Source organism: Equus quagga, chromosome 4 (assembly GCF_021613505.1).
Source record: "Equus quagga isolate Etosha38 chromosome 4, UCLA_HA_Equagga_1.0, whole genome shotgun sequence".
Lineage (NCBI taxonomy): Eukaryota > Metazoa > Chordata > Mammalia > Perissodactyla > Equidae > Equus > Equus quagga.
Genome location: NC_060270.1, coordinates 132,496,303 through 132,516,916, shown reverse-complemented (window position 1 = coordinate 132,516,916; position 20,614 = coordinate 132,496,303). Strand labels below are relative to the sequence as shown.

The following is a 20,614-nucleotide window of genomic DNA, read 5'->3' as shown; positions in this document are numbered from 1 at the left end:
GAGTCCCATTACTTCTAGGAAAGAGTATGGAAATCAGGCATGGTAGAATGCTGGGAGGAATAATTAAAGTATGTTTTAATTTTATTTCATTTATTAAGTTATTATGACTTTGAGAAAAAGAAAACTAGACCCCAGATCCTATGGAGAATTCTGCAGTGCTTCCCAACTACTGTCAAGTCACAGCACGTCTATTAACTGGAGACACGGGGATCAACAGCTTCTTGGGTCTAGAGGTGGTTCCAGGCTGGCCTGCTCTGGCCCCGCTCAGCCATCTTATGATGGGGGCAGAAGAGGAGAACATCAGAATCACGTGAGGGAAAAAGACCATGAAGAGAAAGCAGAGCTGCTGAAGATGATGGAACTCAGCCCTCTTCAGAGGCAGAGCCAGCACCTGCTGTCAACAAGTTTGGGATGACCTCTGTTCCCACCAAGCACACAGACTGTTCAGGAGAAAGCATTTAGTGATTTAATTTAACACGAACTCATGGCAGTGTTATATCACATTGATGAAACCTAAGTAGGCAGGTTATTATTACCAACGTTAGATGTGTTTGAATAGAAAAAATTAGGACTTTTTCTTTTGATTATTTTTAAGACAGCAACTTCAAAAAAAAATTGGGAGTTAAAGGGAAATATTTTAAAGCTCTTTTAAAGTTATCTTTTCTTTAGGAAAAACCCCTCCGCTGGTCAGTTCTCATTCTCTTACTAACGGTCACAAGAAATGCAGGAATGCGGCTGAGAAGGAGATCCCAAGCGCCTGCTCTCAGCCAGCGGCTCTCTGCAGGCTGCGCCTTGCCTTCTTGCTCTCTCTGTCCTCCACGGCCTCCAGGTCCCCCTTCAGCTTCTGACTCTCCTTCAGGGCTGCATCACGGCACTTCACCGCTCGAGAGAGCTCCTCTTCGTTCTTGTCAAGAATGGACTTCACCTTAGCAGAACAAAAGGAACAATAACTTTCCAAAGCACAATAAATCAACAACTAGAATAAGACAGAAGTTTAGAAACCGAACTTAAAATGTTTAAATGTCCTTATCCACTATTATAAGCAAACCCCAGCTTTATTAGCTGTTTTCCCCTTTAAAGAAAACTACAAAGCAAAAAAAAGACTCTACGTGAATAAACATGGGCAAACTTAATACATGTCAATCTCCATGAAATTACAGAATAAGGGATAAAGGAGATAAGACTGCGAAGTAAGATGTAAAATGGGGGGAAGTGATTATCATGGAATTTGAAAATATAACATAAATGCACAATATAATAAAAGCCAAGATGAATAATAACTAAATAAAATGTCAAGAAAACAGTGTTACAGAAGAATGAATCCTAATTAGAAATATTAGAATTTTATATCCCTGAAACACTTTTAGTATATCTACACGATCATTTCAAACGATCATCATACTATTTTAAATATTACTGTTTAAAAACGCTTTTATTTTGAATTAATTATAGACTGGCAGGATGTTGCAAAAATAATGCGAAGAGTCCCATGTACTCTTCATCCTGCTTCTAATGGTGACATCACATACTGCTGTAGTTCAAAACCAAAACCAGGAAATTGACTTTGGGACATTACTGTTAACTAAATTAACTGGACTACGGAACTCAGTTTTCACCATTTTTTAAACCTACATTCATCTAGCTGTGTGTGTGCACATAGCTCTGTGTAATTTGATCCTATGCACATATGCGTGACCACCACCACAATCAAGATACAGAACTGCTCCATCCCCACAAGGAACTCACTTGTGCTACGTCTTTGTATTCATATCCTCCCCCAACCCATCCCCTGTCCCCTGGCAACCTCTAATTTGTTCTCCATTCTATAGTTCTGTCATTTCAAGAATGTTATTTTAAATACTTTAATGTAATTAACTTTTGTGTAGGTAATACACCCACAATCTTTAACAGCTTTACTGAGGTACAACTGACATACAACGAGCTGTGTATGTTTGAAGTATACAATTCTGACATATGTATAAACTCTTGAAATCATAATCAATATAATGATCAATATAATCATCCCAAAAGTTCCCTTACGCCTCTTTGTAATTTTCCTCTTCTGTCTCCTACACCTCCTTCTGTTTCTACACCTCCCTGCAAGGCAACCACTCATCTGTTTTTTGTCACAATAAATCAGTTTTTACTTTCTAGAATTCTATATAAATGGAATGATATTGTGTATACTCTCTTTTGAATGGCTTCTTTCAACTCAGCATAATCATTTTGAGATTCATTCAGCCTTTTGCCTATATCAATAGTTCATTCTTTTCTGTTGCTAAATAGTATTCTATTGTATGGACATACCACAATTTACTTATCCCTTCACCTGCTGAACACTTGAGTTGTTTCCAGCTTTGAGCTATTGCAAATAGAGCTGCTATGAACAGTCGTGTACAAGTCTTTGTGTAGACATATGCTTTCATTTATCTTTGGCAGGAATGGGAGTGGGATGGCTGGGTCATATGGTAGTAGCATGTTTTACTTTTAAAGAAACTACCAAACTATTTTCCAAAGTGGCTGTACCATTTTACATTACCTTCAGCAGTGTATGAGAATTCCAGTTGCTCCACATCCTAACACTTGGTGTGAGTTTTTCAAATTTAGATGTGTGGTAATATCTCATTGTGGTTTTTTTTTTTTGAGGAAGATTAGCCCTGAGCTAACATCTGCTGCCAATCCTTCTCTTTTTGCTGAGGAAGACTGGCCTTGAGCTAACATCCGTGTCCACCTTCCTCTACTTTATATGTGGGACGCCTACCACAGCATGGCTTTGCCAATGGTGCCATGTCTGCACCTGGGACCAGAACCAGCGAACCCTGGGCCGCCAAGAAGCAGAACGTGTGAACTTAATCGCTGCACTGCCACTGGGCTGGCCCCTCATTGTGGTTTTAATTTGCATTTCCCTAATGACTGATGTTTAACATCTTTTCAAGTGCTTATTTACCATCCATATATCTTTTTTGGTGAAACATCTGTTCAGATACTTCACCCATTCTTTTTATTGGGTTGTTTTCTCTTAGTGAGTTTTGAGAGTTTTTAATACCTTCTGGAGACAAGCCCTTTATCAGATATGTAATTTGCAAATATTTCTCCCAGTCTATGGCTTATCTCTTGATTCTCTTAACGTCTTTGAAGAGCATAAGCTGTCATTTATCATTTTTTCCTTTACAGAGCATGCTTTTGATGTCAAATCTAAGAAATGTTTGTGTAATCCAAGACCACAAAGATTTCCTCCTATGTTTTCTTTTGGAAGTTTTACAGTTTTAGGTTTTACATTTAAGGCTCTGATCCATTTTGAGTTGATTTTTATATATGGTGTGAAGTATTGATCAAAGGGTTTTTTGTTCCAATTGCTCGAGCATTTTTTGTTCAAAAGATCATCCTTTCTCTACTTTCATTTTTGTTGAAAATGAAATGTTCATAAAATTAATTACTTTAAACAGGTAGCATAGTCACATTATTCCTTTTTTTTTTTTTGGAAGATTAGCCCTGAGCTAGCTACTGCCAATCGTCCTCTTTTTGCTGAGGAAGACTGGCCCTGAGCTAACATTCATGCCCATCTTACTCTACTTTATATGTGGGACGCCTACCACAGCGTGGCTTTTGCCAAGCGGTTCCATGTCTGCACCTGGGATCCAAACAGGCAAACCCCCGGCCGCCGAGAAGCCGAATGTGTGCACTTAACTGCTGTGCCACTGGCCCAGCCCCATGTCACAATAGTCTTAAGGTACAAAGGGTAAAGTAAAAAATCTCCCAGCCACCCAGTTTTCTTCCTCAAAAATAGTGTTGCCAATTTATTATGATTAATTTTAGAACTATTATATGCATTACAGGTGAATACATACAAATATATTCTTTATTCTCCCACTCTTTTGCATACAAATAGTAAAATACTATGTATACTCTTTTGAACCTTGATACTTCATTTATTTATTTATTTAAAGATTGGCACCTGAGCTAACAACTGTTGCCAATCTTTTTTTTTCCGCTGCTTTTTCTTCCTAAGTCCCCCCAGTATATAGTTGTATATTTTAGTTGTGGGTCCTTCTAGTTGTGGCATGTGGGACACCGCCTCAGTGTGGCCTAATGAGAGGTGCCATGTCCGCACCCACGATCTGAACCGGCAAAACCCTGGGCTGCCGAAGCAGAGCATGCAAACTTAACCACTCGGCCACGGGGCCGGCCCCATGAACCTTGATACTTTAAACCTAATATATATCTTCAAGCAGTATTCCAATCCATGGATACACCATGATTTACTGAGCCAGTCTCTTATTGATGGATTTTTAGTTGCTTCCAGGCTTTCACTAATAAACATTACTTCAGTAAGTAACCTTGTAAACATGTCACATGGACAAACTCGTCTATCTGTACGAAAAAGTCCTAGAAGTACAATTGTGGCGCAGAGTGATAAATGTTGCCAAATTGCCCTCCACAGAAAGCTGTAGCATTTTATACTCCTGACAGCAACAAAGAAGAATGTATTTTCCCATCTTCCTCAACATTATTACACTTCCTGAAAACTTTTAACCTGTAACATTTAATACTTTAACTTTTTCTGTAAGGATCCAAGAATAGCATAAAAGATGCCAACTTATAGGTTCTGAAAACCTATTGGATTTTGTTCTAGGAAAGTATACAAGGAAGAAAACAGTTTTTATAATTTTACCAGTGTTTATAAGACATAAACATGAAAAGCAAAAATATTTATAGAAAGGATCTAAATAGTAGTCAACTCTAACAGACAAGCTATAGTACTTTCTATGTTTAAATATCAAGCAAAGATGGATCCTCTCACAAGTCTTCTTGGAAAATATTTTCCAATGTTCAAGTTCTTGGGGCTTCTATTAATGTATTTCTGTTTTAAAATCAGGCTTTATCCAGATATTTTACTGCAAATATGAAGATTAGGTAGACATTTTGAATTTTGAAAAAATAAAAATTAGATTTTAAAAAACCTCAATGGTTAATGTAAAGCCAAATTTGATATTTCTGTGTTAAAAGAAAAATGTAATTATGCGATAGCCAGAATGATGGTTTCCATCTACGTTGTCAATTTTTCCTTTTTGTGAAGAACCTAATTTCCGTGTTGTTACTCATACCTCCAAACACTATCTTTCTGGACTGCGACTAATTTTCTTCATTGCCATATAAATGTGACATTTCCTTATGATTTAATTTGTGGTCTTCACTTACCGAATCCAGTTTAAGAAAATGTGTCGACTCATCATTTATTAATGGTCTTGCGGCCAGAATATCTATTTTACCCTCCAGTCTTCCCTCCATGGTTTTAATAGCATTCAAGAGAGTCTTTAGAGAGATTCTAGCGTCTCCAATCTCCTGAGAAGATCTCACAGAAGTCAGGGAAGGTGCAAAGGTCACACGGCGTGTAGAGTTTGGAATAACACTGGGCAAACCAACTGATGAAGTTCTTTCCTTTACATTGTTTACTTGGGGCCTACAGCTTTCAAGGAATTTTGAAGACACAGGCCTCTCTGGAGATTTCCTTTTTCTTGGAGGCATCACCAATTAAAAACAATAAAAATCAACTAATCCTAGAGTTACTTTTCAAGGAGTGCCCCCTTTACTAAGAGAAACACCACAATGTTCTAAATGAAGCCAGGATGGAAAATATACTTGAAAATGTATCCTTTGCTTTCAGAATGAAGAAATCACACTGTAAAGTATGTCCTAGTACAGAAACAGACCTTGAATCAAATTCCCAGCAGGAGAGCGGATCTACTGGGGACACTCTACCAGTCCAGTCAGATGGTCAGAACCCTGACAGTGTTCCATTTGAAGACACATTCTAGTTCCTTGGTTGCCAGGGGTATATATACATACACAAATGTTATAGATATAGAGGTTACACAGTTTATCCTGACTGTTCAAGATGAAAAAAAAATTACATACATGGTAAATTTGTAAATCATTGAAATGAATCACTTTCTTTTGGTAACAGATTCCTGGATTATTTTCTTCATTAAGTGTTTTATATATCTTGTTTGTCTAACCTTTTCTATTTATTTGTTAACGTTAACATGTTTGTGACCGACAAAAGGTTTTCAGCCTCAGCAGCCACCATGCAGACAAGTAAGCACCTTCACTACTACTATCTCCTTCGAGTGAGCTGTCTGTTGCAGGTGTATCTTTTGGGGACTGAGTTCTGAGTTTCCCTATAATTTACAAACCAAAGATATTGATTCCTCACGACTGCCAAAAGTTTTAAGGCTCAGATTAAAAACCTACTTCCTCTATGAAGGCATTTCTCAATGCTTCCCTCATAATGATGCCCCCTATGAATGCTCATAATACAATCTGTTTTGTTTCTGAAAGGCCTAACTTTCTATCATAAAGTTTATTGAGTACATTCCTAAGCCTCTAATTACAGCATAAACAATCTGAATGTCCCAATCCTGCCTCAGGCATCTTTATGAATTCCTCCATGGCTTAGCAGAAGCTTGTACATGGTGAGTATTTAAAAAATGTTTGTTAATTGAGTCAAGTGAGCGGATATCCATCTTTCTGGGATTATATGGTAAGGTGGGGAGAAAGGCATCAATTTCTTAAAAACTAATTAAAACAATATAACAGCAATCTTCTTGTAGCTATTAATCACACCTGAGCATATTTGCCCTCTAGAGCCTTGTTCAACTTGCGCAGATGGTCATTCTGTGAACTGGTTTCAGTAAAAGAACGTAGCTGTTCTTCTAGCTGTTTAACTTTTATCTAGGGGAAAAACAGAAGAATAATAAAACAAGCCTCATTAATGAGAGATATATATTTATATACTCCAAAAGGGGAAAAAAAGATGTCATGAATTTTGCAAAAAATGACAGAAAATCATTAAAACTTGTAAAAAGCAATCCTAAGTTTTTCTAATCATGCAAAGAATGAATGCTATTTCAACTAAACAGCTATTGCAACAGCTCAAGGTGGGCTATAGCCATTTACATGTACCGAGATAACTTATTTGGTTTCTATTGCTTATGGAAACTCCAAATTAACACGACTCATGAATATAAGAGTGAGACTTTGTGGGTAATATATTTCAATTTTAAAGGAATTGTGGTATCTAGCATTCAAAATCTTTTTGAATAGGGATGATTAAAATTGTCAATGTGCAAGAAAGGGATATAGTCTTGGGTGTTACTGACAGAATTACAAAAATTGAATAAATGGAATTCTTATAAAGAAGAGCACTCACATCTTTCTCATTAAAGAAAATGATCATTTAGAGGGATAAAATCATTAATATTTACTCACAAATCTCCAAAGTGTATTTTTCCACATTTTCTTCCTCTTATTCCCAACCATCTCATACAAATCAACAATTAACATTACTGAGCATATCCTTGAATCAGGAAAAATTTCATCCAAAGTTTTTTATTTAAGTCAACTTTTCCTCTCTTGATATCTTTTCGTGTTTCCTACCTGTGAAGGGCTAACACTCCTTGGCTGTAGCTACTGGACATTTTCAGGAACTGTTAAAATTTGAGTGCTAATAGTCAGGTTTTTTTTGAAAGGATACATGAAAACATATTTTGTTTCAGGAAATATCTCTTGTTCCATCAGTAGGATCCTTCTTTCTCTCAGCTTTGTCTGTTTCTGTTGCTCTTCTCCACAGTGTACAGTATAAAATGCGTTCTGTGGCTCCCTAAAGCCATCACTAAAAATTAATCACGGTTTTCATTTAAGGTGCAGAATTAAAATGGCTGCCTCTTGATTGAGGATTGAAAATTGATGCAACGATTGTTTTCACTTTAAACTAAGCAAACTGCTATTAACTTACAGAATCCAATGGAAAATGGACTAACTCTAAAGACTTTCAGCTTTGCCTCTCTTCAAGCAAAACACAGATTATTCATATTCCTCAGGTAATTGACCCCAGCTTAGCCTCCAGGTGCTCAGTAAGATGCCCTGAAACTTGTGTGATGGCATGTTCTCATCTAGAAAGCACTCTAATTTTTGTATTGAGTTTCTTATTTGGCAGGATTACTAATTCAGGACATTCAAGCGGGAAAGAACAAAGAAGCAAACAAATCCTGCTGCCCTCCGAGATCTGGTGTTTCTGTGTCATTAAAATCCGAGCAGCTCCCATAGCTAGCTTCTCAGGTCTCAGGAACAGCAGTAATTTAGGTCACGGTCATATCCTCATATTGTTTCAAATGATCTAAATATGGAGATATAGAGATATACACACATATATAGAAACTATGAGACAACCAAGAAATGGACGGAAAGGAATCCTTATTTTAATCTGTTTGTAATGCAGATATTCTAAAGTAATGCAATTAACTTCCCAGGTTTTTTAAAATTCAATACATATGATAAATTTGAAGTAAAGGAGGACATGCCCACAATGTGAGCTCCCTCTTTTTTTTTTGAGGAAGATTAGCCCTGAGGTAACATCTACCACGCAATCCTCCTCTTTTTTTTGCTGAGGAAGACTGGCCCTGAGCTAACATCCATGCCCATCTTCCTCTACTTTATATGTGGGAGGCCTACCACAGCATGGCTTGATGAGCAGTGCCATGTCCGCACCCAGGATCCAAACTGGCGAAACCCAGGCTGCCAAAGCGGAATGTGCGAACTTAACCGCTGCACCACCGGGTGCACTGTGAGCTCCTTTATAGTCTGAAATGAGCTTCAGAGTTAAAACAACCTGAACTGCCAAAGCTATGTATTTTGACTAAAAGTATGAAAATACATTGAGGAAACTGATAATTTCAGTGCAGCAAAGATTTTTTTTCTTTTAAAATCCTTAACTAATATTCATATAATAGAATATCATGCAGCAATCCAAACCAAAGAACTACAACAACAAACAACGTGGATGAATCTCTCAATCATGATATTAAGTGAAAGAAACAAGAAAACATATCTAGTGTATTATTATATAAAGTTCAAATACAGGTAGAACTGATCTGAATGTTAGAAGTCAGGATGGTAATTACCCTCATGGGGGACAGTGACTGGAAAAGGCTATGAAACGGGTTCGAGGTGCTGGTAATGTCCTGTTTCTCGTTCTGAGTGCTGATCACATGGGTACCTTTACTCTGTGAAAATTCATTAGGCTGCACACTGTGTACTTTTCTGTATGTATGTTATAGTTCAATAAAAAATTTATTTACACAAAACAAACAAAGCCCTTAGCTAATCTCTAAATTAAGGTCACAAATGCAGCTACTTATAGGGGCTAGGCAGCTAATATAATATTGGAATCCAGTGGTGTAAGTGATGGGGTCAATGATAGATTAGAGTGAGCCTAACACACTCAAACTGACATGTTTAAAAACAATGAAAGTGTTGGAAATCTTTCAGACATACATAGGAACATCCCATCTACCTGTCACTCAACTTAAAAAAGACAACATTACCAGTACAGTTGAAACCCTGTGTGTAGCCTACACGCCAACCAAATCTCCCTCCATCCTAGAGTTAACCACTGTGCTGAATTTGCTGTTTGTCATTCCTATTTAATAATTTTACTATAAAATGTATCCCTAAAGAGTACATAGTATTATTTTATGAGATTCATCTATGTTAACACATCTAACTCTATACCCTCTTATATAGACTGCTTTCTAAATTGGTATAACTACTTTTAGGAAAAATCTGACAAACCCTAGTAAAATTCAAGATATGTATATCCTATAACTCAGTAATTCTCCTAAGAATTATACCTAGCCTAAAGAATCTTTTGCATATGAGTACAAGGAGACATGTACAAGAATTCATCATATAAGCATTGTTTGTAAGCAATTGGAAACTGCCTAAATAGTCATCAGCAGAAGAAAGGATAAACACATTTTGGCATATTTATTTAACAGAATAGTATACAGCACTGAAAAGGAAATCCAAACCAGGTTTGAATGCTGGGCAGCAGTTTCTGACACAGTCTACATTAATACCTACAACCCAGTACAGTATTTATATCAATCATTAAGTCAATTCTGAAAATACAATCGTTTATCTAATATGATTCACGTGATATTTTTAATTGATTATAACCCAATTGGGAGAGAACACACAGTAGACTATTATTTTGATTATGTTTAGTATGTAGCTTTTCCTTTATTTTTTATTTTTTTGAGGAAGATTAGCCCTGAGCTAACTACTGCCAAGCCTCCTCTTTTTGCTGAGGAAGACTGACCCTGAGCTAACAGCCACGCCCATCTTCCTCTACTTTTATACGTGGGATGCCTACTACAGCATGGCTTTTGCCAAGCGGTACCATGTCTGCACCCAGGATCCGAACCAGCGAACCCCAGGCTGATGAGAAGCGGAACATGCAAACTTAACCGCTGCACCACCAGGCTGGCCCCCAGCTTTTCCTTTAAATTATCTGGCAAGAGTACTGTGCTGTAAGAGCACCTTCCCTGGTGCTCTGCTGACAAGATCAGTGCCTTTGGAATGTGCCAACTCAAGCTTGACATAAAGACACCCGGGAATTAAGTTTCAAAAGTGTTTCAGCTTTCAGAGACTATCAGAAATCTTAAGCCCTCATTATAGGAACACGGGCAGAAAAAAAGGCATGTATTTTCCTTAAGATCATGAAGATAACCTCTAATATTATATAATCGTGGTCTAAAAGGTTAGATAGATAACATCAGACTCATTAATAAGTTTTAAAATGTATTCCATTCCCAGCCAAAATCCGGCTTTAAGTTGGCTATGAGCACTTGGGATTTTTCTTGTTTACTTAAAAATATATTTCATATCTCTTGGGAAAGCTAAAAGAAGGTCAAAATCATGGGTCATAGCTCCTACGGGATTATTAGTTTCACAAAAGACAAAGTTCTTCTGTGCCTGTAATAATCTATACACTCAGCCTGTAATGTTGACTTTCTTTCCCAGTGAGGTGTGCTTTCCTTCTCATTTACAGGTGAATAAGATGAAACTCAAGAAAATTAAGATTTGTCCAAGGTTACACAAGTGTAGATGATCATAAATGCACCACTGCCTCTGAAATATATTCACTAAAAGCATACGAGCAGTGGCCAAATAGCTTTATCTTTCAAGTGGACAACATACTGTTTCACATCCATGGTTTGTCGACTGCCCTTCAGATAGCCTGCCAGGTCCGGGCCTGATCTTGTCTGCTAACCCTATGGGGTAAACCCCTGGAGCAGATGACATGAGGTTAACGCTGACGTGTCTGGCAAGCCTCTACTGAGATTACTTATCAGATTGGCTCTAGAGTTGCCCAGCCGGACTGGACTTCACTTCATACCATTTACTCCAGTGGTCCTCAACTATGGTTGCACACTGGAATCACTGGGGAGCTTCAGAAAGTGTTGAAGCCTAGGACCTACTTCCTGAGATTCTGATTTAATTGCTCTGAGGTGCAAGCCTTGTCATGGAGATTTTTCCCCTTATATTTTATTGTGAAACATTTTAAATATACAGAAAAATTGAAAGAATTTTACTGTGAATGTGCACACACATGCCATCCAAATTCTACCATTAACTTTTTTATACTTGCTTATCACATATCTATCCATCTATCATTTCCTCTATCCACGCATCAAAAATTTTTTTTCCTTTTTTTTTAATGATTCATTTCAAAGTAAATGGCAGACATAATACACTTCCCAGCATGAGGAGTTTTAAAAATTTCCCAGGTGATTCCACTGTGTAGCTAAGGCTGAGAACCACTGCTTTAGACTTCAGTGTTTCCACTGGACTTCGTTTAAAGCGGGCCTAGACGGATCAGTGGCAAGCTTTCTGCCCTGTGGGTTCTACAGGGACAAAACCCACAGGCAGTCAAAGAAGAGCATCAGCCCATTCACTCAAGTCTATTCTATTGCTTTGAGTCCCAATTCCCAGGGTAATTTCTTTTTAGGAATGTCATAAAAATTCAGCAAAAAAAGAGAGCATAGGATCTCTACATTATCAGCAAATGACCATGCATAAAGTAATTATAATAAAGCTTCATATAGTCACAGAATGGGCTTTGGCTTCACAATGTCAGGTTTCACCATTATATTATATTATAGGTATATGAATAGAAGTCACCTAGATTTTAATGAGGCAACAAACTTAGGGAGGTTCAAAGATTTGTCCAAAGATATAGAATTAGTAAATGACGGAATTAGGTCCTCTCAAAATCCAGCAACATTTAGCTTGACAATTGGCATTAAAAAATTAGACAATAAAAATCAGAAAACGAAATCTCATACCTGGAGTTTTCCCTTTTCATAGGCCAGTTTATTTTTACTTTCAGTAATTTTCCCCAAGACCTTTTCCACCTGCTGTTGGGCAAACTGACAGAGCAAACACAGGTATCAGTACCTCCAGGCATAGAACAGAATAAGCATTTCCCTTTTTAAACAAGTATTTATACCCTTTCCATTTCTACAATAGCGAAACCAGGATCCATCTTTATTTGCTCCTGCTCCTCTTAGATAGCTGATCACAGCGCCAACACGCGCCTGCAGGGAGACCGCTAATGGAGGCATCAGCGCCTCACGAGTCCTGCAGCCTGCTGTTCTCTGCTTATTAATTCTGTTTTTGGTGTATCGATTATTCCTTTGTAGTTGCAATCCAAGCCAGAGGTGGGGTGGTGGTATCAGTGGTTGCAGATATGCAGTTTGAGGATTATATAGTTCTTTAAGAACATTGGGGCTGCAAATGATCACAACTACTGAGACGGTAGGAGACATTTCAGTTACCGTAATAAAAGTCAGTAAAAAAAAAAATAAATCTCTGAAAAAACAAAAGAAACCTTTGTTGGAAAGTCCAACATTGTTTGATCAAGCACTCAACACAGCGTTATCTGGGACAAATGTTACTGAAGGCTCTATATTTCATGAAATTACATGTTTTATAATTCCGACAGCCTTACATAATGACAGCTATTTTTTTCATATGTCATTTTCCTCAGACTTTGTCAGATAAAGCAGTTTTCTTTTGATTAAGTTTGGGGCTTAGTGGTACTTCAGGAAGACTATTGGTGATTGAATATGGAAATTTTCACCTTCCATAATCAATTTCAGTGCTATGTCTTAACAGGAAATATTGGTATTTGCCATATGTTAAAATCAGTTTTCACAAATCAATTGTGGGAATAATACACACACAAGCAGATGTGACTGAGAACACAACTTCTTAATCTCACAGGCCAACTAGCTGCACTGTGGATCATCTGCAGTAAATCTTGAGTTCAAAGTCTTACTAATGCTGGTAAATTTCCTATATTGACATAACCACTATTTCTGGTTTACATTTGCTTAATCTCTGAATAATAGGACAGGGAAACTTTTAAGCACTTAAAGCCAAAGAATTTAGACTTTTCTTTTATGTTCAACTTTAGGCAAGTTCATACAGTTGAAACCACACATGTAGGGATATTAATTTACCCAAGAGATACTCCTCACTACCTCCGACATAGCTACAACTATTCTTTAGCTATCATTTGTAGTGTACTTTAAGTATTGTGGATGTTTTCCCAAAAAAAGCAAAAACACATGCCAAACTAAATTATTATATAATAACATGGAACTCATTTTTTCCTCTGTTCAAAATATTTTTGTGATAGAATATGTTCTATAAGAGGGCGCATAGTCTGGAGCATTGTTTACTCCTTGGTAACTGCCTTGACTAGAAGAATTCGGCCATTTTAGACATTCTAGTTTTGATATAGAAAACCTATGGAAAAGCCATAAAAGTGATCAGTCCACAGAAACAGGTCAATTTCTAATCAACATAGTAATTATTTTGATATAAGTATGCATGGTGTGCTGTGGGAACCCAACCGTTAAGGGAGATCCCCTTGGCACTGAAGGCCATAGAGGTTAAGAACCTGCCCAGGTCTCACAGTAAATAAATGGAACCAAGGGTTGAAACTAGGTCTGAGTTCACATCTGTGGTGTGGCATACACAACACACACTATGTACATCTCTAAAAATCAATAAGAAGTTACACTAGAAGGTAGCTCTTACTGAGAATTTCAAGTGTTAACTCCCAAAGAACAAAAATACACTGCCAGCATTGAATGGCAATAGATTTAATGATACTGCTAAGACAAAAAAAATCCTGAAATCTCGACTTCATTCGTCAAGACTCATACAGCCAACTGAAACACTTCTAGGCAGCCTTGGTCACAGAGCTTCTACCTGGAGACACAACTGCAAGCTGGAAGTGAGGTATGGGTGATCACTGGGAGAGCTTCATCAAGAGGTGTGGTGAGCAGGCAAGCATCAACACTGACCAAATCACTGGAGAGATCTGTCAAAGTCACTAACAGGGCTGCTCACTGGCAGTGGGGGCATGAAAGAATCAGGCAGACTTAAATGTGGTCTTCCACAAGTGCCAAAACCAGGTGGGTGGGGAAGCCCAGCTGAGGCCTGGCCAACCAGCAAAGGACACGGATGAATCATTACTCTTGGTGGAGCGGGGCTGGTCTGAGAGTACCAGGAATTAATGTCAATGCACCTTGCTGCTCCAACAGAAACTTAAAGGCTTTTTTTTCTGGGACAGTTCAGATACTAAGAATTCAATAAATGTTAGCTGTCTGCTACACGCTTTATGTGTATTAACTTAATCCCCAAACAATCTCCTAATAATAGTAGTATTATCCCCATTTTGGCAGATTAGGAAACCGAGGCTCAGAGAGGTTAAGGATCAAACCCAAAGTCACAGCCAAAATTGAAATCTAGGCAGTGTGGATCTAAAGCCATGAAAATGTAAGAGGATTTAGATTTACTCTGTAGTTTTTCATAGTTGAAGTAATGAGCAGCTTATGACAGAGTTTGAAAGAATTTAGCTCAGATTTAGATAGACTCATATCAGGGCCTTCTATGCAATTTTCAAAGATGATTTGCATGGCATGGAAGGAATAACTAATTCTTTTTCAAGTACTGAAAAGCACACAGGAAACTTATTAGCTGCCTAACAGAAAGGTCATTTCTTTAAATCCTCTTCACTTAGAGAAGATGTGTTAAGAACTCTACCATTCATTTGTAATGCATTGACCTTGTCAAATAGGTTTTAGAAATTGAACTTATTACGGATTGCCTAATGGGGGGAACTGTCAGAAAGGGGGAAAAATACAAGTTTCTTCCTCACAATTTATGGAAGAGGCAATATTCTAAAACATTAGAAATCTTTGTGCTTTTCAGCATTATAGATCATCTGTGTAGGCAGATGTTTAATAGCTGCCTTAAATACTTGTTTTCTTAAATCCTCTATTGTTTGAATACTGTATGGCTCTCTGCCCTATTTAGCTTGAGTTATTTAAGACTTATAATAATTATTAAAACACAAACAAATGAAAAAAAACCATGTCCTGACTTCCCTTTTTTTTTTTTAACTCATTAATCATTAATTTCTACTTTAGACTGACCTTTTTATACCCACCCCATGGTAATCAGAAGAGACTTGAAGTTCAAGGGAAGCCATTTGATCTGCCAGGTGCTTATTCTTTTGCTCCAGAGTTTGCAGGTTGTGAGTTAATGCATTTATGTGTACCTTTGAAAAACAAAAGGAGAATAGAAATCTATTTATGCCAGATCCAAAAATATTATCTTAATTTAAAAATGACATTTGTAACTGTAAAATAGAAGGTATCATATGAACATCTTCCCCTGCCTCTATTTGTGGGGATACAGTCTGATAGCTCTAGTATTTCAAAGACTTTTTTTCCTTTTCTTTTACATTTTTTCAGCTTTTCTCATTGTCTTCAGCAGGAGGGTTATTACAAATTAATAGTTCACATTTACTAGAAATGGAAGGCCTTCTGGTACTTGGTATTTATTTGAATATTAATTTAAGCTTATGAATACAGAAGCAAAAACCCTCCACAAAATATTAGCAAAATGAATACAGAAATATATAAAAAGGATAACAAATCAGGACTAAGTGAAGTTTATCCCATTAATACATAACTTGTTCAACATTCAAAATCAATTAATACAATTCACCACATCAAGAGACTACAGAAGAAAACCCATATGACCTTTTCAACAGATGAAGAAAAAGCATTTCACAAACTTCAACATGAATTCGTGATAAAAATTCAGCAATCTAGAAATGAAGAGGAACCATCACTACCTGATGAAATATATCTATAAAACAACCTACAACTAATAAAGACTGCATGTTTCCCCCTAAGACTGAGAAAAAGGCAAGGATATCTACTTTCACTATTCCTATTCAATATCATACAAGAGGCCATAGCTAGTGCAATAAGGCAAGAAAAAGTAATAAAAGGCATAGAGATTGGAAAGGGAGAAATAAAACTGTCTCTACTTATAACAGACATGATTGTCTACTTAGGAAATCCCAAAGAATCTACAAAAAAGATACTAGAATAAGTGAGTTTAGTAAGTTTGAAGGATACAAGGACAATTGTATTTCTACATACTAGCAACAAACAATTGGAAATTGATATTTCTTAAAAGTGTGATTTATAACACTACCAAAAATCCATAAAATTCTCAGATACAAATCTAAAAAAATATGTCCAATATCTGATATGCAGAAAACTACAAAATACTGACAAGATGAATCAAAAACCTAAACAAAATCAAGAGATATATCATGTTTTTGTTCTACAAGATTCAATATTGCTAAGATGTGAATTGTCTCTAATCCCAATCAAAATTACGTGGAGTAATTTACCAAGGTTCACCCTTTGGTGGGGTCTGAACTGTGGGGATAGAAATTATGTCCTATAAGAAATACTACAGGGAGTTCTTCAGGCTTAAATAAAATGGCATTAGATAATACCTGGAAGCCACGTAAAGAAATATAGGGTACTGGTAAAGGTAGCAGCATAGGTACATATAAAAGATATATAAATATATATTTTTTATTGTAACTCTCTGTTACCTATAAATCAAAAATAGATAGTAAAAGAAATAACAAGAGAATTAAACAAACACACCAGAAATATCTACTTAACACAAAAGAAGGCAGTAATGGAGAAACAGTGGAACAAAAAGCATATAAGACATACAAAAAAACAGATAGTAAAGTGATAGATGTAAATCTTACTTTATCAGTAATTGTGTTAAATATAAATGGATCAAACACTCTGGCTAAAAAGCAGAGATAGAATGAATTTTTTAAAAGATCCCACTGTATGCTGTTTATAAGAAACACACTTTAGATCCAAAGACACAAAAGGGTTGAAAGTAAAAGAATGAAAAAAAGATATACCATGTGAACAGTAATCTGAAAAGAGCTAAAGTGGCTACACTAACATTAGACAAAACAGACATTAAGACAAAAATCTGTGAGATAAAGAAGGACATTATATATTGAAAAAAGGGTCAACTCATCAACAAGATATAACGTTTATAAATATATATGCATCTAACAACAGAGAACAAATGAAGTAAAAACAATGAAGCAAAAACTGACATAACTGAAAGGAGAAATAAACGATTCAACAACAATAGTTGGAGAATTCAATATCCCACTTTCAATAATGGACAGAACAGTGAGGAAACAGATGACTTCAACAACACCATAAAGCAACTGGAACGAACAGACATCTATAGAACACTCCTCCCAACAACAGCAGAATACATATTTTCTCACGCGCACAGAAAGCATTCTCCAGGATATACCATATATTGAGCCATAAAACAACTCTCAATAAATTTGAAAGGACTGAGATTATACAAAGTATGTTCTCCAACCACAATGGAATAAAATTAGAAATCAATAAAACAAGGAACTTTGAGAAATTCACATATATGGGGAAATTAAACAACACACTTCTAAATAACCAATAGGTCAAAGAGGAAATTACAAGGGAAATTAAAGAATACTTTGAGATGAACGAATATGAAAACATGACAAAATGCATGGTATGCAGCTAAAGCAGTACTCAGAGGGAAATTTATAGCTGTAGACACATATTAAAAAAGAAGAAATCTCTCAAATCAATAATCTACGCTTCCATCCTAAAAAACTAAGAAAAGAAGAGAAAATTAAGCCCAAGGCAAGCAAAGGAAAAAAACTAATAAGGATTAGAGCAGAAATAAAATAGAGAATAGTAAAGAGAAAATCAGTAAAACCAAAAGTTGGTTCTTTGAAAAGAGCAACAAAATTGACAAGCCATTAGCCATATTAACCAAGAAAAAAGAAAATTACTAAAATTAGAAATGAAAGAAGGGACATTATACTGAACTTGAATGGGGCTACTATGAACAATTATATGCCAATAAATTAGATAGCCTAGATGAAATGAAAAAATTCCTAGAAAGACCCAAACTACTGACACTGACTCAAAAAAAGTAGAAAATCTGAATGGAAGTGGAGCAAGTAGAGGACTGAATCAATAGTAATAATAATTAAAGGTGAACAGAATAAAAAACTCCCCACACAAAAGAAACCTAGAACCAGATGGCTTCACTGGTGAATTCTACAAAATATTTCTTTTTTTTTAATTAAAATTTTTTTTTGAGGAAGATTAGCCCTGAGCTAACTGCTGCCAATCCTCCTCTTCCTGCTGAGGAAGACTGGCCCTGAGCTAACATCTGTGCCCATCTTCCTCTGCTTTATATGTGGGATGCCTACCACAGCATGGCATGCCAAGCAGTGCCATGGTTGCACCCAGGATCTGAACCGGTGAAGCCCGGGCCACCGAAGCGGAACATGCACACTTAACTGCTGTGACACCAGGCTGGCCCCCTGCAAAATATTTCAAGAAGAATCAGCACCAATCTCTCACAGATCTTCCCAAAAATAGAAGAGGGGAGAACACTTACCAAATCATTTTAAGAGGCCAATATTACCTTGATACCAAAACCAGACAAAGACATCACAAGAAAACTACAGGATATCCCTTATTAACATAGATTCAAAATTCCTCAACAAAATACTAGCAAGCCAAATTAAACAACATATAAAAAAATACACCATGACTCAAGTGAAATTTATCCTAAAAATGAAAGCTTGGTTCAACATTTGAAATCAATCAATGTAATACACCATATTAACAGAATAAAGGACAAATCCACAAGATTATCTCAATAGACACAGAAAAAGCAATAGACAAAATTCAACACACTTTCATGATAAAAATTCTCAACAATGGGGGCCAGCCCAGTGGCACAGTGGTTAAGTTCACACACTCCGCTTCAGTAGCCTGGGGTTCGCTAGTTCAGATCCTGGGCATGCACCTACACACCACTCAACAAGCCATGCTGTGGCAGCATCCCACATACAAAACAGAGGGAGACTGGCACAAATGTTAGCTCAGCGACAATCTTCCTCAAGCAAAAAGAGGAAGATTGGCAACAAGAGTTAGCTCAGGGCCAACTTTCCTCACCAAAAAAAAAAAATCTCAACAAAGTACGAATAGAAGGGAATTTCCTCATCCTGATAAAGGGCATTTATAGAAAGCCCACCGCTAACATCATACTCAATGGGGACAAACTGAAAGCTTTCCCTTTAAGATCAGGAACAAGACAAGGATGTCTGCTCTCACTGCTTCTATTCAACATTGCACTGGTGGTTCTAGACAAAGCAGTTACACAAGAAAAAGGAAGAAAAAGGCAGCAAAATTGAAAAGGAAGAAATAAAACTATTTGAAGATGATACAATCTTCATATATATATATATATATATATGAGATATATATAGAGAGAGATAATATATAAGATGTCGCATTGTTAAGATTTCAATACTTCCCAAATTGATCTACAAATTCAATACAAACCCTATCAAAATTCCAACTGCTCTTTCCTACAGAAAAAAAGGAAAAGCTGATCCTAAAATTCATATAGAAATATGAGGATGCAGAATAGCCAGAACAATCTTGAAAAAAAGACAAAGTTGTAGGATTCACACATCTCGATTTCAAAACTTACTACAAAGCTACAGTAGTCAAGACTGTGTGGTACTGGCATAAGGACAGTCACAGAGATCAATGCAACAGAATTCAGAGTCCAGAAATAAACCCATACATCTATGGTTAACTGGGTCTTGACAACGGAGACAAGACTACTCAGTAGAAAGAACAGTCTTTCAACAAATGGTGATGGGATAATAACGAAGGCAAAACAATGAAGTTGAATCTCTACTTCATACCATATATAAAATTAACTCAAAATGGATCAAATACCTAAATATAACATGTAAAACTATAAAATTATTAGAAAAAAAATAGCTATAAATCTTTGTGACCTTGGATTGGGCAATGGTTTCTCAGATGTGACACTGAAAGCATGGGCAACCAAAGAAAAAATAAACTGGATTTATTAAAAACTAAAAATTTAAGGCCAGCCAGTGGCATAATAGTTAAGTTCATGCTCTCTGCTTCGGCAACCTGGGGTTCACGTGTTCAGATGCCAGGCATGGAGCTACACACGGCTCATCAAATCATGCTGTGGCAGGGGGCCAGCCCTGTGGCTGAGTGGTTGAGTTTGTGCGCTCTGCTTTGGCAGCCCAGGGTTTCACTGGTTTGGATCCTGGGTGCGGACCTAGCACTGCTCATCAAGCCATGCTGAGGTGGCATCCCATATGCCACAACTAGAAGGACCCACAACTAAAATACACAACTACGTACTGGGGGGGCTTTAGGGAGAAGGAGGAAAAATTAAAAATTAAAAAAAAGAATCATGCTGTGGCAGTGTCCCATACACAAAATAG

At 36.8% G+C, this 20,614-nt stretch overlaps 1 protein-coding gene across 1 annotated transcript in view; it reads right to left on the bottom strand.

Moving 5' to 3' along the window:
- The window catches only part of LOC124238421 (coiled-coil domain-containing protein 150-like), a 67,684-nt gene that overhangs the window by 14,504 nt on the left and 32,566 nt on the right, over positions 1-20,614 (bottom strand). Inside the window, exons 14-18 of the mRNA XM_046659377.1 lie at positions 15,368-15,478; positions 12,189-12,272; positions 6,625-6,732; positions 6,114-6,179; positions 797-919 (exon numbers count right to left, since the gene is read on the bottom strand). Of these exons, the coding sequence (XP_046515333.1) occupies positions 797-919; positions 6,114-6,179; positions 6,625-6,732; positions 12,189-12,272; positions 15,368-15,478 (492 nt within the window). The remainder of the gene's footprint in view (positions 1-796; positions 920-6,113; positions 6,180-6,624; positions 6,733-12,188; positions 12,273-15,367; positions 15,479-20,614) is intronic.